Consider the following 26,590-nt stretch of genomic DNA (forward strand, 5'->3'; position numbering starts at 1 on the left):
TTGCAGAGAGGATTTGAGTCTCCATCCTTGGAGATATTCAAAACTCTAATGAACATGGTCCTGGGCGACTGCTCTACCTGATCCTGCATTGTGAGGGAGGTTGGACTAGATGATTTCCAGAGGTGCCTCCAGCCTCAGTGATTCTGTATTTTTATGAATTTGATAACAGAAAACCAGCCATAAGAGAGAAACAGTTGTTCTCAGGACATAGATGCCCCTAATGTACACTGTACATAACAGCTGCCTTTGCAACCAAAAAAAAACCACTAAAAATTTTGCATAGAAGAGACTGCTCCAAAGCTGTGTGTCTGGCAGTCCTGTTGCTCGCTACAATGATTAAACACCAGTCAATATTCAATATTGATATTAATATTCAAAACACATTTCTGCTTGACAATGATGTCATGAACCAAATCTGATTAAGTGTATACATACTGGCCCAGACCTTGGCCCCACAGCTTTTCAGAAGCACAAAATACTTAGATTATCTAAGAGAATAATCAAGTTGATGCTTGACAAGCCTCATGATCTAGAAACATCTACATGTGGAAGAGTTTTCTAGTAGTAAATTGTTTTCTTAGTCCCACCAGAAAATATGAAAGATCTAATAGATTATTCAGTTAAGACCTAAAGTATATTGTGGGTTTGGGTAATAAAGACTAAAAATACTGCAGCTAGTTCTTTTAGACATGTATCAGACTTACCATCATATACAGTCTTTTAAAATCATATTACTGAGAAGATCTGTTTGAACTCCAGAAACAGTTAAAACCTGATGCAGAAATTAGTGAGCAGGATTCTGTATCATGCTTACTGCAAACTAGATGAAAAGTGTCCCATCTGATCCCATAACTCTGAAAGTCCCTCTGGACAGTTACAGCGATTCCAGAAATATCCAGTTTCTTATTTGTCCCACCCATCCTCCAGTCCAGTTTTCATGTTAAAGTGAAATTAGACTATATGGAGGAACAGAAACTGAAGTAAAATTACAAAAGTAGTTACTGTAGTATTTTTGCTTGCTAAAAGTAACCAGCAGTGGAGGATTGAAAGGAATATTCTAACTTAGGTGATTTGTAGGCCACTTATTCAAGGGCACTTCAGGAGTCTACGTGAACCTGATCTCCTTTCAAGGTTTGCTCATCAAAGACTGGTAGCCAGGCTAATTCCTTTCTCTGTTTTCAGCTGCCTGTGTATACAATGAGTGCCTGTTTTGTAGATGGAGATGTAAGCTAAGGTGTCCAGTCTGTTGTCATCCAAATACATAACCTCAGATTTTAATCCTGGCTGTGCACAGACATTCAACATACTGTGCAGGGACATGAGTTTCCAGTGAGATAAAATAGCAACCAACATGGACTTCTCAGAAACAAATCATGTCAAGCTAATCTTATTTTTATTTTTTACTGTGTTTTGTGGCTAGGGAGAAATAGCTTATATTAAAGATCATGCCCTTAGCAAGATTTTCAGCAGTTTCTGGGAAAGTAATGCAAGACTAGTTTGAGAAGCATGCTCTTAATGAACCTCTATGGGGTAGGTACCATAATGGCTGACTAACCAAAAAGGTAACTAAATTATCAGTAAAAGGATGAACTGATGTGGTTCTGCATTTAGTCTTTTTGTTACTGGTGGAAAAGGAATTTGCTTATTAATTTTGCAGATGATACGAAGTTTGGATGACCGTAAGTCTATTAGAGGATGGGATTAGAATATAAAATGTTCCTGAAAAATTGCAGAAATAGACTGAGAATAAGTTGATTAAATGGAGAAAAATGCTACACATTGGACTGAAACAGGAATACTAAAAAGCCTTGTATGTGTTGAAGAACAATTGGACAGGTAGCAGTTCTTTGGAAAAGAAATAAGGAATCATAAAGGATCACATACTCGACATGAACCAGGAAAAAAAAATATCGTGCAAGTTTGTGTGAACAAGAGTAGATGACTGGGAAAAATCCAGCCACTCCACTCTGTACTTGTAAGGTCTCTTCTCAGAAACATGTCCCAGACTGTATTCCAGACTTGAGAAGGATCTAGGTCAATCAGAGAGAGCACAGGATGCTAGAATGACAATAATCAAAGGCAAAGCAAGTTTTATAGGGAAACATAAAGGAAATGGCATTGTTTAACTTGAAGAATAAAGTTAAGGGACAGTAACAGCTGTAGTTGTAACAGCTTTGTTGTAAAGAGATATTGCAGAAATAAGAGGGATTTTCTCCATGTCCCTGGTAGACAGGAAAGAAGAAATTGGCCTAAAAAGCAGTAAGAAAGACCTAATGAAACAGATCTGGGGAGAAAGTGAAATATCAATGATAGGTTATTAAGAATAGCAGACTAGACATCAGACTAGCCGATCCTGCACCAGGAGAGCATGAGATGCAAGAAGATTTCTTGAAATCTCATCTCACCCTACTTTACTACAGTGCCATAATGGGTTGTAAAGATCCAGACAAAGAATTCATTCCTTATTGAAGACTTGTCTGGAAACTAAAAATGACAGTTTATCAGCAGTCACTTATTTAATGGTTTATTACAGTGAGAAAGAGAGAAAGTCATTTTCCAGCCCAAAGGGTAGGTACTAACCTCAATGGTAGCAGTCATCCTGCCATTGATTGTTCCTCCTACTTTGCAGCATGATGCATTTAATACTGAATGCATGAGGTCTTGCAGGATTTTCATTTCTCAGGGGAGGGAGATCTACAGTCCATGTGCACCTATTTAACTCTACCTCCTGTGTTTATGAGGCCACTTATTTGATCTTTCCCTGTACTCACACAGGACATTGTTGTTGTGGTTGCGGTCACAGTGGGAGAGTGTTTTTTATGTAGTTGGGGCTACTGTCCTGAAAACCTCCATGTTGGATGGAGATGGAGCAGTGGAGTAAGGGCTGCAAGATTCCAGCAGTTCCCAGGAACACACCACCGATGTCGGTATACCAGTTGTGGTTTCTTCCTGTCTGGACATGCTTCTTACCTTTGCAAATAACTCTAATTTGCAGGCTCAGCAGAAGGGGAGCAGCTTCCCATTATCGTATTCTTCTTGCATCTGGAATTTTAAGTGAACTACATAACAGAATCTTCTGCTTTCTTAAGCATTTTCTTCTCCTTTTTTTAATCATGCTGAGATTTCCTGTGAATACTGTGAGCTGTAATTATCATCTGCAGATCAGTGGGTATGCTAAGCTGTTTCTTAAAAGGATTTCTTTTTTCTGTGAATTTCAGATGACCAAGAACAAAATTATAATCACCTGATACTAAACAGTGCCACCCAGACACCTACACATGGTAAGAGAAAACAAAGAGCAAAATTACACACGTTGTAACTTTCCTCTGCCAGCCAGTAAGATTTACTGGTATCGAAGTATGTTTAATGTTAATAGAAATGTTCCTATGGCAATGATGCATGAATGATGGTTTCCATTAACATTAAACATAGGACCATATTTTTTAAATACTGCGCACAATGAAATATGGCCCAGTCTTTTATAACTTTACCTATCAACCTTGTGTTTCCCCATGTCTGATTGCTCCTTTCTCCCATCCACATCAGCAAGATCCTGTCAGATTTAACCGGCCTAGGGTCCATCTTGTCAGCCAAGCCACCCAACTCATAGTGCTGCTTGTGCATATTTCTAAGATAGGTTATAAGGACAGTGAACATGGGCCAAGGGCTCCTAAGCTGACATGATTTTGGCATTACAATAAGAGGCCAGAGATTGGGTTCACAGCTAAATCCAAGCTGCCCAGCCCATACTTGCATGGGTCTGGTTGGGATAACCTACTGAAGCCCCTGATTCACTGCACAATGTCCTCTACTTTCTCGTATGCATGATAGGTAAAGACCATGAAGAGATTCAGGAGTCCCCCTGCCCACTTTCATAACAGAAATGTCTCTTTCTAAACCAGTTGCAGTGGTTGCTCTCACACCCTTCAAAATGCCCTTTATTTTATTGTGGAAACCTGACATTACTCTGACCGTAGGAACTTATGAAACCCAGAGTACCTTTCATGTCCCTATGCCCACCACAGGGTGGACCAACACTGACCTCAGAAGTGACACCTCAGGAGATGTCTGGGGCAGCCTATCACCACCATATAACCTGTCTGGTCATCCCTCTTTAGAGTGAGAGCAGGCCTTCCAGAGTTCCTCCAAAGCTTCCCTGGGTTTGGTCTTTGTACCAATATGTGTTAATACCCCTGACAGTGCTCTTGCTGAGCTCTGAAAAACCATGATTTTCATTTGTCTTACCTCTGCACATGGGTTGGCACATTTATTGGCACCTCTCTATCCAGCCCTCTTGAGCTAATAAACTTGGGGATGCCCATGTCATCCTTTAGCCAGTTTTGAGAGTTCAGATGCTATTCAAAGATACTCGTTTGTTTTCCCCTTTGTTTCCACCATCTCATCCCAGCCTGGAGATGTTTCTTTGCTTCCTCCATGGCCAGAAACCCTGCCCCTCTCTGCTCAGCCCTGTCCCTCCAGCCCTTCTGCCTCCTCTGCCCTAGCTCCCTCCTCCTTTTGATGTACTTGACCCCAGCTTAGCAGTTGAGTGTGGGCAGCATGTCCCTCCCTACATCGAAGCAATCACAGACCACACAGTCAAATCACCTGCAGCTTCCTGGCTTCATCTAAATCCAGACCAGTCACTGCCACCCAAATCAGTGGTTCCCCCTGTCTCTGTACAATCAGTCCAACCTTTGAATGACCCCCCAAGTCCTCTCTGCTTTCTTCCCTCTTCTGCTCCTACCTTGTCTTGGTCTTGTCCTTGTTCTTCCCTGCACCCTTTATCCTTTGTATGTGATATATTCCTCCAGCATTTGCAGCTGGAACCTTCCTTCTGCTGGGGAACCAGTAAGTGATGGGTAAATCCCATCTTAACATACACTTCTTGCAGGCCTGAATCTCTGTATTTGTTACTCTTTTTGTTCTGGCATTTGTTTTTAAGTCTGAAACTTCATCTTGATAACCATTCTGGAATTGATTTATTGTGAGTTGTGTGTTCTTGTATAGAAATTTCCATACTGTTTTGCTGAAAAAAAGGATGGGAGAACAATTGCCATTGAAAAGTTCACCTAAAATCTTTGGTGTTTCTCCTTCCTAGAGGGTGGGTCAGGAAGCTCCTCAGCCTGCAGGTTACTTTCAGTTTTAAGACTACATTATTAAGGGTTTTTTTTCCATCTCCCAAAAAACACGGGAGAAACAATGTCAGCTTTAAACCTGGCAGTGACACAGCAGTATTTACTGAACCTGAATTGACAGCCTCAAATGCTCCTCAGACTACTTATTTTGTTTACATTTTTACTATGCTGAGAAAAAGAAAAGAAGAAAAAGATGGAGTAATAGGGTTGAAATGGTATTGTCTTTTCTCTGTTCTTACTACTTGTTCTTCAAATCTAGTACATGCTGGGTTCTGAGATCTGCCCCAGCAGAGCCAGATCAGTCCCGTTTACCTGTGTCTCTGCCCAGAAGTTTTAAAGTAGCTCCGCCATCAGGTCCCTATTGCATTAAATAACTCAAGGTAACAACATGTGCTAAACCAGTTAAACTTCCCTCTGGCCATGACAGATGCTTTTGGGTTTTATGTACTTGAGAAACAAAAATCAAAGCAGACATACGCATGATCTTGGATTAGAAACTTTCACTTCTTTTCTCCACTCATTTCTTGTATTTACTGTATCTTAATAATTGGTTGTACAAAGTGACTTGAATGATCTGACTACAAATAACTGTATGATTCAGAGTTATATTTTATTCCTAAGTTATCCATATGGTTATGGACACTTTTGTTCATGATATTCATGTGTGCTTTTGCTGGTAAGCCATTGCTTGCTGAGTCTAAAAAGATATCTGGACTTTTCACAGAAGGCATCAAAAGAGCTTGCAGTATTCATAATTACTGCTGAAATTCTGAGACAGTTCAGCAACGCCACAGGTTTAATTTAATTCCCTTCCTGGGTAGGACATGGTGTACCTTTTATGTGTGATTATGCAAATTTGTAGGTGGACATAAGCTGTCTTTCTGAGCATCACGTTCATGAGCTCTGTCCCTTAGTCTGTCTCTAGCACCCACCATGCAGTGACATCATCTGAAAGGAGCAGAAGAACGGAAAGAAGCCAGTATGAGGCTTAAGACATGCCTTGTGTTGCACATGGCGCAAGTTCAGTTCACTCAAGCAGAGAAAGGTTCTCAGATTACCAGCATAGAGCAAGCAGGGCAGCGATTGTAGGTGACATGCCAGCAAACAAACAACGCTTCAGCCTAAACAGCCAGAAAATCCCTCCCATGCCTGGAGGAGCTCCCTACAGCCTCCCCAAGGACTGCCGCACCCAGCAAGGATGCACTTGACCTGGTATATGTGAAGGGAAGCATGAACTGTTGAAAACTGGAATACCTGTTGGGATGAGAGGTCACCTGCTGTGGGCTGGTAATCTCTCCCCCATCTCCTACCATCATAGAAAATTCACAGGTTTCTTACCTTCTCCTGTAATTCCCATTACAATGAGTTTCCAAACTCATACAGTCCTGGGACTGAGCAGTGGAGGGTTTCCACAACCTAGCTGTGGCAGGCATGGGGCCCAGGGCTCTGCAGGAGACCTCCTCATGGACGAGGGATGAAAGCCAAGTTCCCTGTACTCCCCTTTCCCCTTCCTGTACCAGCTAGTCCTTTGCAAAAGTAGAGCAAACGGTACCGACCCATTCATTTCCCCAAAGGCTTTGGGAATCATAACAGGATCTCAATGTGCGGGAGTGATCCAGATGTGCAGTGGGGCAGCCATTCCACCAAACAGTATTCTGGGACCAACCCACTGTATCCCTATCAGCAACATTGTCTTTGTTCAGCTGAGAAAGGCAGGGAATGGTAAACATCTGTTTCCATGGACTGATGCTAGCTGGTTGCCTACGTCCTGCTCCCTGCAGATGCCACTGTGATAGGCCCTCTATGAACGCACATAATACCTATCAGCACATTATGCAAGTATGCCCTTGCATTACTGTGGCAGTTTTTTACCCGTAAAGAAACAAATTAAAGGGGATAAGCACAACCTGTGCTCACAAGGAGCCAGGGAAAAAAGAAAAAGCAGATTTGACCTTAACTCTCTGAGCTGTTCAGCTTCAACTTCAGGTTCCCAGGTTTAAAATCCCAAGACCCTCTGTTTTAACCTGGCTTGGAGGTTTGCCACTCTTGGCTCCTCAATGTAAAGGGTATGCCCATCACAGTAGGTTGTGTGGCCGTGAGATCACTGATGTGATTACACTGAACTCTTCCAACGCAGGAAGGAATAACGACTAATTAATGGTGGGATCACATATAATCTCTTCTGTCAGGCTGCTATCATTTAATTAGCATAGTGCTGTTTGCAGCACAGTTAACATAGAGTGAGAAGAAAGTCTCCCTTTTCTCCCTGCCTGGCTGGCACAGAGGGTTTGCAGAGGGGTGAAACATGTCTGTCGTGTTTTTGGAAAATGTGGTATGTTGGGGAAGACAATTTCCAATGGAGATCAATAGAAGTGACCGCAGAAAAGTGAATATGTCAACCTGTGGTCTGCAATACCAGGACTTAATTTCTGCTGTTGTTGAGGGCTCTGAATTAGCCAGCATGACTCTGAGTATCCCACATCTTAAAAAAAGTCTTTTGATTTTCTTCTGATGTCAGTCTATTCACGCTCCTAATTCACTTCTAGGACACTGAATGTCCCATTATAGAGGTATTGACAGTCCTTTAGAAACCTCAGCCTAAATTCTGCTTTCAGTGATGGCCTTCAGACCTCAAGTCCACTGAAATCAGAAGTTTGACGTGGGTTTCCTTACCTCTAGATTTTAGTTTTACATCAGCTGTGGATTTTAGCTGTAAATTAAGAACTCTACAGAAGTTTTTGGAAATGCAGTGGTTTTGTATGTAAAAAGTGAATGTGAGTGCTCAGGTACTAGTCTCTAAGCACAACTAAGCTCTACATATGAAATGCAGGTAAATCTTTTGATATTTTAATATATCTTGCTTAGCTATTCAGTCTTTATACAAAATAAGCACATAAAATTATTTTCCTATAAAAACATTAAAATGTGAAAAAAAAAGTGAAGTGCACAAAACAGAACTGAGGCAATGTAGCGTTAGCTATAACAGAAATATATGTTGACTGCCTGGGCTCAGTTTCTGTAAAGCTTATTACTTTATTTTTACTGCTGCTGAAGTTTTATCTCATTATATTTAGTGCATATTTAATTATGCTAACCAAAAGAGTCTTGTATAAACATTTTTTACATCTATATAAATAACAAGCACATTGCTAAATAATATAGTTAGTAGGGAGTTCATATCATAATTTTTATGTAAGTTCATTGCATTTGATAGTCATCTCAAAAAATACTTGGTAAACCACCATAAGCAACAAATGGCTTCACTTCAAGTTTTTAATTTGACCAAGTGTTTTTCCACAGATGATGTCTGGGTTTGTCCTGATGGAAACAAATGTCATTTTATAGCTGTACCCATGTGAACTTTAAACAAAGTCCTATATACATACGCATGTATTTCTGTGTCTTTTTTATATTCCTTCCTTCCTTCCTTCATTTCTTTCTCTTTCTTCTTTTCTTCCATCCATCCATCCATCCTTTCTCTTTCTTTTCTTTCTTTCCTTCTTTCTTTTCTTTCTTTTTCTTTCTTTCCTTCTTTCCTTCTTTTCTTTCTCTTCTTTGTTTTCTCTCCTTCTTTCTTTTCTTTCCTTCTTTTCTTCCTTCTTTCTCTTTTTTTCATTTCAGAAATCCAGGGCATCTTCCTTCCCACACAGTAATAGGGCTTTGGGGGATATATTGCTGAAATAATTCTTGCTTCAATTTTCTAACATCAGACCAGAAGCTTCAATTTGGGACAATCCCAGAAGATATGAAAATGATTCCCTATACTGTCACATCTCCTCCAGCAATTTGTTGAGACTTTTGTATCTATTGTGTTTAAGACACTGTTTACAAAATCATAACAATTAAGGACTGTTTAAATTAGATTTATCCCCAGTAGAAATATATGTGAGGAAATTAGAAGATAATCAGATCTCTAGGATATAACCTACAGAACAAATAGACACATTATGAACACTGCTCTTTCTGCAAAGCAGCAGGGCTTTAATGAAAGAGGGAAGAGAGATGAATCAGGTAATCTGACAGGACCGGACAACATAGTGCTATCTTTTTGATGCATACAAGTTGCCATTTGTGATGGGGATAGCGGTTGATGATTCAGTTGCTTTGCACACCAACTTTGCCAAGCAAAGTACACAGATAGTTGTGTTGCAATATAGCACCGGTTACACAATTACAAAGCAGATTGGAGCAAAGTCGTTAATGAATCAGGATCACCATTTACCTGTCTTGGCCTGAGAATTTGCTAACAATGTCCTATAGTGCAGAGCCAACCTCTGTGCAGGGGATATATTGGTTTGTTGGGCCATGGTTGGACTTAAGCAATGTGACTAGCCTCTGATGACATGTGTGCTGACCTTCCTTTAGTCAGTGATGTAGAGGGCAGAGAACAACCCTGGGGCTGAGAACAGATAAAGGGCTTTAATGGCAGCTTCCTTTAAAGCGCTCAGCACTGAAGCAACTGGTCTTTGCTTTTTAGACTAAATACATTGTCTGTTTGGACAAAGAAATCAGTCTTTTCATGGTCTTAGTATGGCAGGGCTAAAACAGCCTCGCAACCTGAGGTGCACCCCATCTGCTGAGCATGGAGTCCTTAACTTGCAGATGAATACTTTTATGCCACCCATGACATGGCCCATGTTCCACCCAGCAAGTGACTATCATAAATAAAACACTGAGGCTTGTGGAGTAAAACTCAGCTGTGTAACCGTATCTCCACCCTCACCCGTGGGAGGAACCCGAGGAGCTTTTCTCTGTGACAATACACTTGTTAAGCAAATGGCCAACATGAGCTAAATAGGTCTGACACTGACCTCAAGTTCCTCTTACAGAAGCAGAAGATCTTGAACCATAAGAAGGGGAAGCAGCATCTTCATTCCTAGTGAATGTGAGACCAGTGAAAAAGACTAAAAGTTTCAGAGGCAAAATCAGAGCATCATAAAAATGAGAGCATGTAAAACTGTTGAGACAAAGGGGGGGGGGGGCATTTGCTTTCCTAGAAATGCTATCAGTGTGGAGCTCACTATGACTGCGCCAGAAGGTTGTGGTGGTCCCTGCAGTGCCTTCAGGCTGTCTGGGGAGCTTGTGCCTCACCCCAGTCCCAAAGGGCTGAAAGGAGACAGTCACACATAGCCCATTCAGGATGGATGATTTGTTTCCCTCAGCGGCTAGAGCTAGTTTTGGCTTGCTCACCTTGCTTGTCTGCTGCCAGGACCAAATATGCTGATGTATTTTCCTTTTTGAACCAGCTTCCCCTCCATGCAATGGCAAGCTTTGAGCATGAGGCACTTGCAGACATGGAAGGAGTTAACAGGCTGACAGTTTTCAACTGCAATCTCAAATTCAGCAAGAATGAGTCCTAGTCCCAGTTCTGCACAGTGCTACATGCTGGCTGCTCTGGTGCCAGAGCCATGTGTTGTTTTCTGCATCCCCATGAAAAGGCAACAAACTCAAGGAAAAGTGAATATATCCTTTGCTATGATTGCTAAGTGCAATTCTACTTTCTGTAGTTTTTCCTTTGATTTTAATTGGCAACATTATTCCTCTCACCCTGTGTTGTAGTGTGTAACTATGCTATGTTCAGTTAAGCACTTTGTTTACTCAGAAGCATCGTCATGTTAATAGCCCCTGGGTGATAAGATTCAGGTATATTATTATGCTGTGTATATATTGTAGCATTTAACGGCATCATCTTGCAATGTGCTGGTGTACCTCATCCTCTTTGCATCTTACCCTTTCAGATTGCTGCTCAGTTCTCAGTCATGAGCCCTGAAAGACCTAATCCTAGCACCATCCTGATATGCAGAGGGTTTTTATCACTGACTGAATTTAAAATCCCGCATCTCCAACTCATATAAATGAGGGCAGCTGCTCACTGGAGAGCTGCTGATTTACACCACAGAGGATCTGACCTGGAAATGTATAAACCTCTTTGAGATTCTTTGTGAAAGATGCAAAAGACTATTAATAACAGTGTTTGTAACATAAAAAAAGAAGTGTGAAAACACAGATAGTTCCTCCAGCAAACACTGAAGATATATGTTATAAATTTTAATTTGAGTCTGTGAACATCAGTTCTTTGACTGCTATAGCAGTATGTCACTTCCAGGATGGCTCAGGAGGTGCTAAGTCTTGGCACAGAAGGCTACCAAATGTCATCAGCTACTACCAGATTTTCCTGAGGAATGCAGTCCTTTGTAGGAGCTTGCATCAGAATTGGAGAAGACTTTGTGTCTGAGCCTTCAAATGGCTAAGCAGAAGGCAGTGCTGGGGAAGCAATGTGTGCTTTGACAGAGGACTGAAGCTATGCTGAGCTGAAGCTGAGCAGCAGAAGGCTTGGTTGTATCAGCTTCTCCTAGGTGACATTGTTTGCTTTCTCTGGGTGAATGTTTTAAAAGGCATCTGTTGAAATGTCTTGCAAAATTCACACAACATATGTGCAGACTTATGCAAATATGGAGCAGATCCCTTTTGCCACTTGAGCTTTGTTTAAAACTTTGCCATAAATTCACTTTTGTTGTCTTGGGTATCAACTGTTCGTGTCCTTGTACGTGAAAGGTTCTGAACCTCATGTAAACACACTTTGAAACAGAAACTCCTTTCCAAGAACAGGGGAAGAGCAAGACACTTCAAGAAGACTTCAGGTCTAATCTCCACAACACAAGTCTCCAGCTTTAGAAATCCTGAAACTGCTTCTGAGCCTTGTGCTTGCAGAAAGTTTGCAAAGCACTGACAGTGGAATGAGGATCTCCCTCAACTTGGAGTGAACTTCTTTCCTTCCTAGATTACAAAGCAGTCGAGTGCATGCATAAAGCAGAGGAGTGAATCCATACGTCTACTCAGAGGCCAGCTATAATTGCAGTCCCCAATGCACAGAGGGAACTGCAACCCCCTAACATCCGTGTGGGTGACATACCAACCGCAGGCCATAGACCCTTTTCAGGATGCAGAATGTAGCAGAAGACATGTTCTTCTGGCAGTCCCTCAGTGCAGGCAGTGCTCCTGGTTCCTCGGGTGCAGAGCTCTCTGCCAGCCTGCTCCAGGGTGGCACCTTCTCAAGATTTTATGCAAGACCGTGGTCTGAGTGGAGCAGGGGAGCCTTTCTGAGCCTGGCCCATGAGTCCACTGGTTCTCATGGAAATACAACAGGGTTTGGACCAGCCCAACAATTTTGGCTCATGCAGAAGAAATGCACGGTTCTTGGTTGGTAGGTGTCCAAGAAGAGAGATTAGCGCTGCAAAGGAAGAGTGTTTCTCCACAGAGATGCCTGCTCCCTTCCTGAACTTATCATGCCAACATTGTGCAGCCTAGTGAATTTTTGGCAGTGCTGTGTCGTGCTACCAGCCCTGCCAGTGGCTGGAGCAACACGGCACTCTGGTCAAAGCACCGTGAAATCACTGATGCTCAGTAGATGGGGAAATGCTGCAGAGTTGAGCCCTCTCCTGCTGAATTAATCAGAGAGACACTGGCAGAATTTTAAGATGTTGCATTGGCTGTAAAAACATGTGGTTACTTCGAGTCTGTAGCAAAAAGAATTTAGAAACCAAGAGAAAGGACACTACTGGATGATGTTCCCATCTCTGTTGTATATGCTATGCACTGGGTGAGCTTCATTTCCTCCACGTCCCTCTGCAAATAACTTTGTAAATTGTGTCCAGAATGCATCATATATCAGAGAGGCATAAAATGGCATGTGACTGCAGGATGGTGGTGAGGAAAATGTGGACTAATACCAACTTTCAAAGGTAATCCCAGTAACCATGGGACATATTGTCCATTTTCCTGTGGTTATCTCCCATTGCCCAGAATGTAGAGCTCCACTGGAATGAGTGGAAATGCTGGGAAACAGAGCAGCGTGCAACCTCAGCCACCTTGCAGGAAAAGGAGAGACCTTTTTATTTACATCCTGTTAATTAATTATGTCCTGCGTCTTCCATAGGAGCCAACAAACACCACAAACAAAAAGGAGAGAGGCCAGAGAAAAGCATGACTCAAATGTATTGCAGGAGTGAAGAACTACTAAGAAACTTCTGCTGAACTGGTCCCAGAATATATATTGCACAAGATATTGCTCCTTAATAGAGTCTCTTAGTTCTCTGATCTTGCCCTCAAACTACATTATGCAAAAGACATCTGAAATTATCTTTGGTCATTTCAGTTTATCCCTTATTTTGCTGAATGATGGGTAGTGGATTTCAAGGTGACTTCTCATTTGCCAAAATCATTACAGTCTGTTTCTGACTGACTGGATGGAAAAAGCAGTAAGAAGATGTACTGGTTCTGCACAAGCCCATCAGATAAATGTGTGGCACTTAATTTCACACACCTCGTGCAAGCAGTCAATTAATGCTCCTGCTTTGGCACTGAACACAAATTCCATACATATGACTGGGCTTATTTCAGCATGTCCAAACCTCCATGCAAAATGGAGATTAGATACAGGTTCTGGCTGAGAAATTTGCAAAGAGATGTTACTCCAGGGTCCTTGCCACACAAGCACAAATAGGAGTAGGGACATAGTTTCAATGCTGATATAGTCTCTGTTTACTGGATAATATCTAATCAATTGTTTCCAGTGCCCTGATGAATATGATGCACTTCCTAATCCTGCAGTCAGTCTATTAGACATGGATTGAAGTCATCAGCAAGAAAATAATGTTCTCAGAGAGATGACACATTAGCTATATGCTCACGTGGGGCTATGTTCTTTTTGCCAGACAATAACCCTATTCCAGGAGTGCAGAGAAACACATAAGCAATAGAAAAGAAGAGTTTATTTACCACGATGGTTATTGTACTGTTAAGAGGGAATTTTCACCATTGCTAAATTCTGTAAGAAAGTGCCTCATAATTTCTCAGAACTGTGAACAAAATGATGCTCTGGCAGAGAGCTGGGCTGTTCCTTTTCTCTGGGGTGGCTGACATTGGCTCAGTTGTTCTGAAAACAGCATGCAGGTGCTTGCTGAAACATGTGAAGCCCCTGTTGCTGACAGAGCAGTTTCCTTCCCCCTCATCTTGCTGTGCTGGCAGCAGTGGGGGATCACACAAGATGGGATATCCCATGCTGGTTGGTGCCAGACTGGTGCTCAGGGAGAGGGGAAGCTGTTCTTCCACTCACGGTCATACCTTGGACATAGCTGGGAAAGAGTGGACTGTTGTGATTTGTTCTGCAGGAAGCTTTGTTGTGAGGAAACTCATGGAGCAGCAGAGTGCATGGAATCAGTGACAACAGGGGCAGGAAAAAGCAAGTGTTGGGTTTATTGACATAGTAGTTGTTATTCAAGCACCTAAATATGGGTGGCATCAGATCTCTGATAGGTCCCACATCACTCTTTTCTGCCCTTTGTGGGTGTCTTAGATACCCTGGCATACCCCAAATGGCTCAGGTGCCTCTGAATTGAGCACTGGGCATGTAACCCTGCTGAGAGCTGCAGAGGAGTGCTCTGACCACACTGGCTTTGGAAAATCATGAGCAGGTTTGTGCTGGAAGACAAGACTGTCTCAGCCTGTCTTTCACTGAGAAGCATGTGTGCAATATGAAGGGTAGGTCACAGAAGGTTTAAAACATCTAGGGAAAGTCACAGTGGGAGAAAAGTTGTAGAGCAGCTCTGCATCTCCACACGCAGACATGTGTGGGAACTGCTGGGTCCATTTCTAGGCAACAGAGAGCACCAAGGACGTAGAGAAATGTGAGCACTCACAGAGAAGATGTTCTGCTGTCTAACACAAACAGGACTCCACGCAGGACAAAGGCAGCAGGGGAGGAGGTGGCCTGACTCCTGCAAATTTTTTTTTTGCAGGAAAGGTTTTAATTTGTAACTCAGGTCTAGAAAAATGTCTGCTGAAATATCTGTGCCCTACTTGGGTGGATTTTGTTTTAATTTTTTCTAGGAGATGTTGCATTGCTCTTCATGAGCACACTTTATATGGGTGCACAACAGGAATGCATGAACCCAGGACATGGGCATTCTGCTGCTTCTTGGCTGTATGAGAGAATTTAGCCTTCTGATTTCATTTTCAGACTGTACTTGAAGTGGCCACCTCCTTGGCCTTTTGACTCAACTAATGCAATCCCATCACTGCTGCAAGCTCCTCTAGAGCCCACTGTAGTTAGTTCTAGCTTTGCTTCTAATAATTGAAGCTCCTGCTATTTTTAATACTCTTGTACCTACCTGTTTTAATATCTGAACACCTGGGAGTTATAGATGCAATTCAACAGGTCCCTGTCCCTTGGCTGAGCTGATAAAAGACCATTTTCTATCCAGCTTGCAGCAAAGGACTATGATTTCAAAACTCTGAAGGTTGTCTGGACTTGAATTTTAACATCCAGGCTCAGTGCTTATCTTTATTGACAGTGCCCTCAGCATTAGCATCCTGACAGTGGGCATTTTGACACAGGCTGGGGACTACCTCAGTGACCAACAAAATGAAAATAAGTACAGGGACATCCTCCAGCCTTCAGGGATGGCACCTCCTTTGTTGCCTTAGGAAGCTCTCCAAACCTTGCCTTGTCTTCTGATTGCACCCAGATGTGCACCCCACAGCTCCACTTCACACTTTCCTGTGTGCAGGTGAAGCATGGACGTCTCTAGAGCCCACCAGAACAGCTGGGGCCATGGACCGGCTTTGCCTATAAGCCTCCAGGTTCAGAGCATTAATCAGAAATCTGGCATAACGAGAGCAATTTGATTATCAGCCCCAGTTGAAATAACCCCATAGACTCGTTCCTATATCTCTGAGGGTGGGGAAAGCACAGCTTGCTGAGGTAAAGGTAGGTGCTGCCTGAACTCATGCAGGCTGCAGTGGGGTCAGTTCTTAGCACCATGACACCGCCCTCCACGGTAAGTGAGCTGAGTCCACCAGAACCACCATCCCGCTGTAAGGAGAGCTGGTTGGTCCAGGCACTTTTGAGGCAGCTGTTTGCTTCTCTCCATAATCACTGTGGACAAGGGAACAACACCACAGGATCCATTTTTCACTGATCTGTCGGTACTACTTTGAATTATGTCCAACAGCCTGTCACTGAGGCTGGCTCAGATACAGCTATTCTCCCTGCCGGAGTTTGTGGGAATGGCTTGCCTTTCTCAGCTTAGTTTGGTGCATAATATAGACATGCCTTTCTCTGTTGTTGTTTTTTTTTTTCTTCCAGACAAGCCACGAATGAACAACATCCTTACTTCTGCCACCGAACCCTATGATCTGTCTTTCTCCCGGTCCTTCCAGAACCTCTCTCACCTCCCACCATCCTATGAGTCTGCCGTCAAGACAAATCCAAGTAAATATTCTTCTCTGAAGAGACTAAGTAGGTGTCAGCTCATTTCATTTCCTTTGTATCTCATTTGCTTGTAAGCCATGGTGGGCACAATGTTAAAGCAATAACCTTCTTCCCTCTATTGCTGTACTGCCCAAGTTGGCATCTCCGGTAATGATTCTTTTGGCTGTTGCTCCCCATCAAGGAAGAGTATAGAGAAAGAATCGCTTCATTACTGTGAGAACACATGTGGTTATTTGCTTACTGACCTCCTTGCTGTGCTGCCTTCCACTACTCCACCTCCTATCTGTTCCTGATAGAGTCAACTGAGAATCCTTTTTCTTTCTGCCGGAGTTGACATGAGCCAAGCTGGCTGCCTCAGGTCAGCTGAGCTCACCTCAGCATACCCAGGGCAGGTATCTTACCATCCATGGAGTATCTGGAATGAGATGACAAATCCAGGCCAAGAAAAAGCTGCTGAAATGGTTGGGAGCTACTATTTCAGTCGGAGCACATCTGCCTGCCTTGAACAGTGCTGCAATCTGCTGTGTTTCATGGTGTATGTGTCCAGATCTGGTCCTGACCTGTATTGTACACTGATCCATGGTGCATCTCTGATATTTCAGCACATTGCTCACTACCTTGTTCACACTAGTTAGTATCTGTTCTTTCCTGCTATTTTATGTATTGCATTGTTCTGCCAACTTTCCTGTAATGGTCCAGCCCATCACCTTTGCTGATGGCAAACTCTTCAGCTTTGGTGGGATTATGAAATAAGTGATATTTGTGCAGGAAAATGCTGTCTCCAAACTGACACTAGGTTTGTAGCATGTATGTTTCCATGAGCATTTTTTGGATGCAGCCATGTATTCACACTGCCTAATTTAGAGAAATAACTTGGGTGTTTATAGTTGCAATTGCTTCATTGAAGGTAGGTGAGGATGAGGAGCAGATCCTACTTCCTTAGTCTATATAAAATCTGTATTCCCAATTTAGCCAGTTAAGTGAGACAAACAAAATTAAGTGGCAGGGAAGCCCTTGGACTGTCCATAAGAAATCTCTGTGGAAGATTTTTCAGAAGAGAAAATGGAATGGAAACTTAGCACATAAAAATCTCAGCCCACTCCTTGGGACTTCAGTGTGGGACTTATGTACATTTAACATTAAGGCAAATACATTTGATGTGCTTAAAAGTAAGCATGTTCTTAACCGTGTTGGAGAACAGAGATAAGGTATTTTGTGATTGGAGCCTGCCATCCTTCCTGTTCAGTGTGCCACGTGCACAACTCTGCTTCTGCCATGAGCTTTGTTCCCTGGTAACATTTGGATCTCACACTCCCAACCATAAGCATTTTTCCCTCGATGCATCCCAGTGATGAACCGTCCATGTTCTTGAGCAGCTTTGATGATACTATCTGATATTGGAAAACCCTTGAAATCATGGCATTGTAATATTACTGCTTTCAAATGTCCCCATTTTGAGGTGATGATCTATTTTCATTTCTCAGCTGAGAACAAAAATATAAAAAAACTACTATAAAAATATAAAAAAATACTATAATATACATACATATACACATACACATATATAAAACCCTACTGTTTCATTTGTAATTGATTTGTAGTGCCTGGGATTACCTGTGGTACGTACTTCCTATTCAGAGTCTGGGAGATCTCTGTCCTCGCATCACTGAGAACATGTTAGAGAAGTGCCCACCAGGAACAGCAACAATGGCTGCTCCTGTCATGACGTAGGGGATTGTGAGGACCTCTTACAGCCTGTGGTTCATTTATTGCTTTACATATTGTGCATAGATGCTCAGTGAAATCTCCTTGAGCTCCATGTTAAAGTTACTGATGTATCTCACTGAAACATTAAAAAACCACAAATGAATGCTAACTGAAACACGTGGAAATGTATGTCAGATTTGAACACTATCCTCTACCTACTCCTACAATGCTTACCTGACTCACACTGAGTGTAAATTCACTCACACCAAGCAATGCCATCCCTGCACTGAGCAATACCTTACTAAGTGGTCTCTTAGCAGTCTGACCCATTGGCTGCAAAAAGTTTTGCTCAGCAGCTGAAGAAAGGTCAAGCCCCTACCTGTACAACCTGCCCCTCAGTAGATCACAGCAGAAGGGAATGAGTATTGAAGTCCAGCATTACATTTCCTAGATATTTGTCTAAAATGACAAAAATAGGCTTGTGTTAAGGTGCCAAGATTAAATGTCCTCAAGAATGTGCTGAGCATCCCTCTCTTGAACTTTTCCTGACCTTCTGGACAGTTAGTGTCCCTCTTCCTATTCAGAGGATACCTGACAGTCAACATGAATCTAAGAACATTAGAGTTAGTCTTTAGTCATTAGCTAGAGCGGGGTTCATTCACACCTTAAATTTTTCAGCAGCGTCAACCCTAGAAGGGAATCCATGCACACTGCAATGGAAATACCAGCTATTTACCCATCAATGGTAGATCTAGATATAGTTGTCATCTCTGCAAGGCACCAACACATCCTCTTGCAAAGCACTTGACAAACGTCAAACCAACTGCCTCACACTGTATGTTTGAGTAACTAAATAAGCAGTTTCAGCTCTAAAAGTGCTAAGCACTCTATGCTTCCACTGCGCTTGCATATGCTCAGCACCTCTAGAATCACTGAATCACTTTATTATAGCTGGTCTTCTCCAGCGCCAAAGGAAAATAGGCACTCAGCTTCTAGACCTTTCCTTGTAAAATGTCAGCAATATCATTTTCCTATTCCATATGAAGGAGCTAAAGGTAACACAAAATCCAGAAAAAAGAAATATCTAAATGCTGGGCTTTGCAAATGACTTATTGGGCATTTATTTTTCATATTTAAAATTACTTGTTTCTAATGAACTCCCTGCCATGGTTTAAAAAAATGAATGTTGTAAAGAGGTCATTAACAAATACAGTCTTTCTTTTTGAGTAAAACAAAAGAAATACTATAGGCATTAGATACTTTTTTAGGCTGTTTCAGCTATTTGCCTGGGTTTCCTCAGGCTTGCCAGACAGCTAAAGGTCACTTATTTTCCCACAGTTAGCAGAGACAGATAGTGAAAGACAGTTTCTGCCCAAGAACATCTAAATTGAATAATCAAGGCATATCCAGGAAGAAATAATATTTATTATTTCATTGCCAGAGATGAGGAGACAGAGCCCAGCAAGGGTATGGTCAGATCCACCTCACCCTACTTTAGCCAGCCAGCAATCAGGAATCTTGTCTGTCTGTTTGACGCAGGCATCTCTGTAATCATTGAAGGACAGTCATGTGCATATGAACCCTCTGAAGGTCCCAGTCTCTCACTGACACCAGAGTTGCTCTGGGAAGCTACCTAGCTCTTTGCTGGGTAACAAGCCTAATTTTTGATGCCTAGAGCTTAAGAAAGTACATCCCACTTTAGGAGACTCATCTAAGTGATTTGTACAACAATGAAGAGATGAGCTATACCTGCTGCCTGCACCTGTGCGTCCCTGGGGAATGTGCCCAGCTTGGGGAGGGGAGCTCCTCACCGCTGGATTTGCAGGGCAGGTACTCACCTCTGCTGGCATTTGACTGAGAAACCAGCACCATGGCTTCTTCTCCTTCCAGAGCAAGAGCTTGAAGATAGTCCAGGCCTTTTAGGAGCAACAGGAAACAGGTTACTGGCTGCATAGCAGCCAGCCAGAACCAGGTCCCATGCAAGAAGTGAGCTTTTTGCTTCCATGGCTGTTTACCTCCCCAGCTCTTACTTCAAGGCACAGACAAAAAGAAACCCATCTAGGGTTGCTACCTGTGAAGCCAGGTAGGAGGAGCTCTGAGGGGCAGGGTACCCCCTCCGTGGGAAGCCCTGTGCCAGCTTTGCCCTGGCAGCCCTGTCAAGCTGGCACGTGGGAAGAGCAGTGGTAGGTGGGTGGGTGTGGGAACATGCGGCTGAGCAAGAGCAGCCGTATTAATTCTGTCCTGCCCAGCACTCCAGGGAATTGCTGTTTCCAGCTAAGTGAGAAAGGTCAGTCAAGAAGGAAGCTAATATTTTCAGGTATATTAAACCACTTGGTGTTGGCTAAAGAATCATCACAAATGACTAGGCAGCTTGAAAATGTTAAAGCCAATTAAAACAGGAGAGACAAGCCCAAAGAGGAAATACACTGGAACTGCAGAGAAAGAAAAGCAAAGAAATTACTGTGATGGCCTTACATACATAGAAGTATGCATATATTTTCACCATGTTAGCATACAACCATGGGAAGAAAAAATATCCATGGCTTTTCCACATTCTCTTCCCGGAACACCACAAATGTACCTTCTTTCTCTAATTACAGTGTCAGAGGAGCTGTGCTCTGCCTTTCTGCAATGGCTTCTTAAACGAGGTGAGATATGTAAGAGTGCTCATTTGGGGCTCTCCCTCCAAATGGGAGGAAAAAAAAAAAGCTGTCTGAGGGCAAATCAGTTTACCCTAAAACCAAGCCAGATGAAGCACTCACCCACTCTTGAATTTTGGTGAGACCAGCCCTGGTCAATATTCTAGAAACTGCCAAAGGAGGAAAGAAAGGATGGAAAAAAAACCCCACAAAACCAATGAGAAAAACCCAGAAATTGTGCAGAAAATGTGATTTCCAGTAATTTAAATTCCAAATGTTTGAAAAACAGGAGTGAAGCCTCAGAAGTACAAGAATGACTTAAAAAAAGAGAAATTTCTGTCAATCAATAGGTCAGTGATTTCTTTCTGTCTGGTCATCATTTCTGGCCTTTTGGAATCCACTTAGGACACATCTTTTAATTTTTAAGCACATTCATGAGGGAGAAACATATTTGGTTGTAGTTTTACTTTGACTAAAATTACAAATGTCAGTTATCATATAAACATCAATGAAAAGATAAGCGGTAGCAATATCAGAGCCTCATTTTCCCAGTGAACTTGCTGGTGCAATGAGGATGAGATGAATCAGACTGGATGGTCTCAAGTCCTGGAGACATTTTGATTTTAGCAAACTATGCAACCAGATGTCTACAGTTCCCACCCCCTTCCACTGAGTGAAGCACCTGGTGCCTCCACTCTCAAAAGCCTGGAGCTGTATTCATTTCATGCTTCCTCTGGGTGCAGAAATGCTGTGGTTAGAGAGTTGTGCTGAGCTTCTCCCTCAGCACGAAGGCACAGTGTGATACAGCACACTCGGCCTCTCGTCAAGCTACGTTCTCCATGACTGGTTCAGCAGAGCTCATGAACTGACACCACCTTTCAGAGGCAACAGCCTGTTAAATGTCTGTCTGGTGCCTGCTTAAACCAGCTTGTTGCTCATGGGAAACTGCCATTTCGGCTTTCATTCCTTTGAGATGGAGATGTGAAGTTTATTTATACCTGAAAATGTTCCCAGAATACCTGTGCCAACTGCATCATGGGAGGAGACAGCCTGCATGAGCTTAGAAACACCTTTGAAATGAAATCAGTTCCCTGAATGGTTTAGCCACTGCCAGCAAAAGGCCATGCAAACTTCTACACTGTTTACAGGGATGGAATAGGGAAGGAAAGGATATTTTTAATGCTCCTAATTGGCAAAACTTTTTAAAATGTAGAACATGCTGCTTTTCTTTCTCTAAATTAGCAAGAAACAACTTCAAACCACTTTTAAGCAGCTGATTCTGCCACCTCCCTAGCAGACTCAGACCACTGTAAACCTCACATAAGCTGGTTTAGCTCCTGCTGGCAATTACTACAGCCAGGTGCGAGCATCCAAGCACATCTCCATTTGGGATGTTCTCTGCTTTAATTACATCAATTTAGAGTCACTTGGGCAAATCCAGTGGAAATTCTATCATCCAGAGCAGAGACCAAGTGCCAGAGTGCTAATTGCTCAGCTCCTATTCTGTACTCAGCCTCAGGCATCATAATCCTGTGCACACTAAGTGTGCGCAAGTATATCTATGGCCACATTATAGAATAACAATGTCTAAAATTACTGCTGCCATATGGAATTTCCCCAGTCCTTCTCAGGCTTCTTAGAAGGTGATTTTAAAGACACAAGGGTTTGAGGTCAGGGGAGCTGCTGTCTGACATTTGCAATGAGATATTCTTCCAAGAAGTTCTTGATTGCAAAAAAAGACTCATTTCTACAATACATACTCTGGAGAGCAAATCCCATCAGCAGCAAGCATGCCAGTGCAGGAGAGCTCTGGGTAATCCTCACGCCTTGGTGATGTGTAGGTGGTAAAGAAGAGGTTGGCAGCAACAGCAGTGCCAACAGGCCATACATTTCAACACATATATGCTCAGCTTGTACTTTTGGATGCTGAGACAGGGGAATCAATCGTCCTGTTCACAGATCATCTGCATTATGTGGACTGTTCACAGGACCATGAGGAGCAGGGTCCAGGGGGCATTGAAGAGAGCGCTGAATGTGTGGGAGAGGAGATGAGGAAAATAGTGAATAAGATCATCCAGCACAGGAAGCTTACAGCACTCCAGGGTTTGGGTGAAGACCTTAAGGCACCAATGTGTAACTGTAGCCTTGTGAGCAAACTTCTGGGATGTTGTCAGCACCAATCACGTATCACAAGGCATTGACATTTCCTCCAAAAGCACTCTGCCTCATGGGACAGCCAGGCAGTTGTCTTCATTTCTCAGCCAAAGCGGTGCATAAAACTTATAGATTTATGGCTATGTCAGAGGAAATAGGAAATTTCCAAACTGTATTTAACTACCAGGTCTGTTGAATGCCTACAGAGACTCTAAGTATCGGAAGTGGGACCATCTACCTCACCCATCCTGTGATTGCCCCACGCTGTCCTGCAGCAGAGCTTTGCTCTTTTTATAACTCAAACATCCTCAGGAATTCCATGCATGTGAAGTTTTCCTCTTCTACCATCTGATAATTTCCCATCTTACATCACCTACTACTGAATGAAATACTGGAGCTGAGAAAATCAGTGGTGTTCCTTTTTATTATCATTATTATCATGTATCTTTATCATACTTGTCTTATAAGAAAAAGACTTTCCAAAGGAATTTTATGACAGGTCCCAGGAGCTGGCCAGGACATATAGGAGATGATGTCTCTGCCCATCAACAGTTGGCTTAAGACTGATAGGAAAAGTGCATATTGGGTCACGTGTGTGTGTTCCCAGCTCAGTAGTCTCTACACCAGTCTGCTCCCATAAGGTTACTTTGCAAGAAACCTTGTTTCCTCTGTAAGGTGGACAAATTTGCTTTTCCTTTGCATGAAGATTCCCCTTCCTACACACCAGCAGGTGTTCTGCTGTCTTCTCCAAGGAGAGGATGGCTGCCTGCCAGGTGTCTGGGATGGGTCTCACTTTGGGGTCTTCTGAAGTCACTGATGAGCCAGAAAGCATGGGAGATGCTTTTGAACACATCAGGAAAGCATCTTAGACAAAGAAATGAGGAAGAAGGCTTATACAGATGATCAGTGATGAGCATTAAACATGCCTCCATCCCCTGACCCATGGAGGCCAGCATTGTGCTTTTCCACTTATAACAGTATACTTCTGGTAAGGGACTGATGTTCCATGCTTTACACCTCTGCATCCATCATGACAGTTCACAAGCTGCACTGAGCTTGAAGCCCAAGGACTGCTAATCTTAATTCCAGGTAGGTAATCCCAGTACCCCAATTTAAGGCATATGAACATCAAATGGGTTTACCAGAAAGTTTTTGTGTTTCTGTTGTTTTTTTAAAAAAGCTGAAATAATTGTGGAGTTGCTTCTTCAAGTTACAAGTTCGTTGAATCAGGACATTCCAGCTGCTGTAGGATTAAAGTGATATATCAGGGTACATCTGCAGTAGCCAACATCCTCTCTGAGTCTGAGGCATTTGTTTGAAAGCCAAAAAGAGGAGGGGAGGGGGGCGGGGTGCTGAGTTTCCGAGCAACAAAGAGATCATTTACGACACAGAAGAAGCAAACTGAGCAAGAAATGTTCCATGGGATAAATTCTACTATCTCAACAACCAAAGTGTCTGAAAAAATGGAAAATGAAACCTTAGGCAGATGATTCAATGTCTCAGAGAAAGCATCCCATGCCCAACAAACCTGCTTTGTGATCACATTTACAAATATTCAAAAATAGTAATTAAAAACATGATGAAGTCACTCATGGATCCCAGAGCACATCCACATCTGAGGCCAGAAGCGAGGTATGAGTTTCCTCAAATGGGGAACTTGCCTGCCTCAGCTCACCTTCCCTGTGCTTTCTTTGTAAGTGTATTGTGAAGGTGACGTTTGATAATTTCTCCATAACGCACCATTTGTGTAAATCATGCCATACCACAGCCTGGACTTGACACCATAAGGACTCTGTTGTGTCATGATGCAAGAAGGTGTGATGCATTGCACAGGGCCTTATACCTGTCTGCATGCAATTATAACTCCCTCCGTCTGCCATAAGCCCATGGCAACACAACCCACACAGGGCTGATGTCTCTCTGACAGGCAGCACGCTGACATGGATGCCCATGCCCAGGTCCAGCTGCTGGTAGATAGTCCCTCGGGTCTCACCAGGAGGCTGCTCCAAGGCCGTGTGCTGTCCACAGCCTCTTTTCACCCCATGGGACAACACTCTGACATTTCTAACTGTTCCCTTTCCTTTCCCACAGCTGACAAAGAGGCTGATGAATACTACATGAGGAGGAGACACCTGCCCGACCTGGCAGCCCGGGGCACGCTCCCTATCAACGTCATCAAAATGTCTCAACAGACCAACCACAGAGAGAGGCCTCGCCGTCCCATCAGGGCCATGTCCCAGGACAGAGTGCTGTCTCCTGAGAGGATCATGCCCGAGGAGTTTAGCATGTCCTATGAACGGATCCTCTCAGACGAGCAGCTTCTGTCCGCAGAGCGCCTCCACTCCCAAGACCCCCTGCTCTCCCCGGAGCGGTCGGGGTACCCCGAGCAGTCTATGTCACGGGCATTGTCACACACAGACGTCTTTGTATCAACACCTGTCTTGGATCGCTACAGGATGACAAAAATGCACTCCCATCCTAGTGCCTCAAATAACTTGTACAATACCTTAGGTATGAACCCAACCTCCGCCAAGCGCCAAGCATTCGCCTCCCGACGGCACAACACAGTAGAACAACTGCATTATATTCCAGGACACCACCATCACTACCGCACAGCAAGCAAAACAGAGGTGACTGTTTGATATGACCTCGTGCATTGTAGATACTCATTAAGGACTGGGGTGGCCACAGCACCCCGTACTGCAGTGGCCTTATAGGCCAAGATAACCTCTAATAACTCAGTGTCTGAAAAGACTTCTCTGACAGTCCCATCCACATTCTTGTTTTTAAAGCCACCCCTTCATCAGTGACATAAGAAGAACTCAAGCACGCAAACAGACCATAGTGAGGGATAATAGAGGAAATTTCCTGACATGCATCAGTTTCTGTCAAAGAAAGCCATAGTAGTAGATGGCTCCTTCCAAGGGCTCACCTGCATTATCTCATTGTTTTTATGAATTTAGGACTTTTCAGTTGCTACAAGTAGGAACAGTCTCATGCAGCCCAAGACAGGGAGGAGGAAATGCAGCACCCCATCCGGGTGGAAAGGGGCCCTGTTCTCGGTCCTCATGCCAGCCCTCATGTTTGGCCTTTCTGTAGCAAGTAGATAAGCTTCTGGCTGCTGGGGATCACCTCCAGACCGCTCGATATCAGCCAGCATCCATACATCTGTTCTTCCTCACCCTTGGAGCATATTCAAGGGCAGACTTCCCTAGGGGACTGGCAGATCTAGGGACAAGAATAGCCTGGCTGAGAAATAAAGTTTTAGTTTATATTAAATATACTCATAAGATAAAAATATACTAGTGCCTACAAATCGCCTGCTCTCTCAGTGTAGGAAGTAGTGGGGTTGATGTGTTCAATAAGCACAAATATGCTGAAATGCTTGTTAGACCCTTTTCTCCACTCATTCTAGTATCTTGGTGTCTCCAACATGTAAATAGGAAGGAGGAATAGGGCTTCTCTTCCTCCAGCTTCTTGCCACTGCTGAACCTAAAGCACCAGAATTTGTTCAGCTTCACACTGCTGACCCGTGCTGGGGGAAGTCCTGACTCCACTGAGACCCCTGCAAGGCAAGGCTACCACATGTTTAACTGAGCCTGGATTTCTCCCCAGAACTTTATTTTCCTGATAGCATTTTCCACTGGCCCAGTTCCCCTGTTTCTGAACATATTTTCTTCTCT

At 43.1% G+C, this 26,590-nt stretch overlaps 1 protein-coding gene across 1 annotated transcript in view; it reads left to right on the forward strand.

The window, feature by feature from the left end:
• SHISA6 (shisa family member 6) overlaps positions 1-25,549 on the forward strand; it is a 274,558-nt gene extending 249,009 nt beyond the window's left edge. Inside the window, exons 5-7 of the mRNA XM_010579501.1 lie at positions 3,219-3,281; positions 16,282-16,434; positions 24,999-25,549. Coding sequence (XP_010577803.1) covers positions 3,219-3,281; positions 16,282-16,434; positions 24,999-25,549 — 767 coding nt within the window. The remainder of the gene's footprint in view (positions 1-3,218; positions 3,282-16,281; positions 16,435-24,998) is intronic.
• The last annotated feature ends 1,041 nt before the right edge of the window (positions 25,550-26,590 follow it).

The sequence above is a fragment of the Haliaeetus leucocephalus genome, unplaced genomic scaffold, assembly GCF_000737465.1.
Source record: "Haliaeetus leucocephalus isolate CR32 unplaced genomic scaffold, Haliaeetus_leucocephalus-4.0 Scaffold657, whole genome shotgun sequence".
Lineage (NCBI taxonomy): Eukaryota > Metazoa > Chordata > Aves > Accipitriformes > Accipitridae > Haliaeetus > Haliaeetus leucocephalus.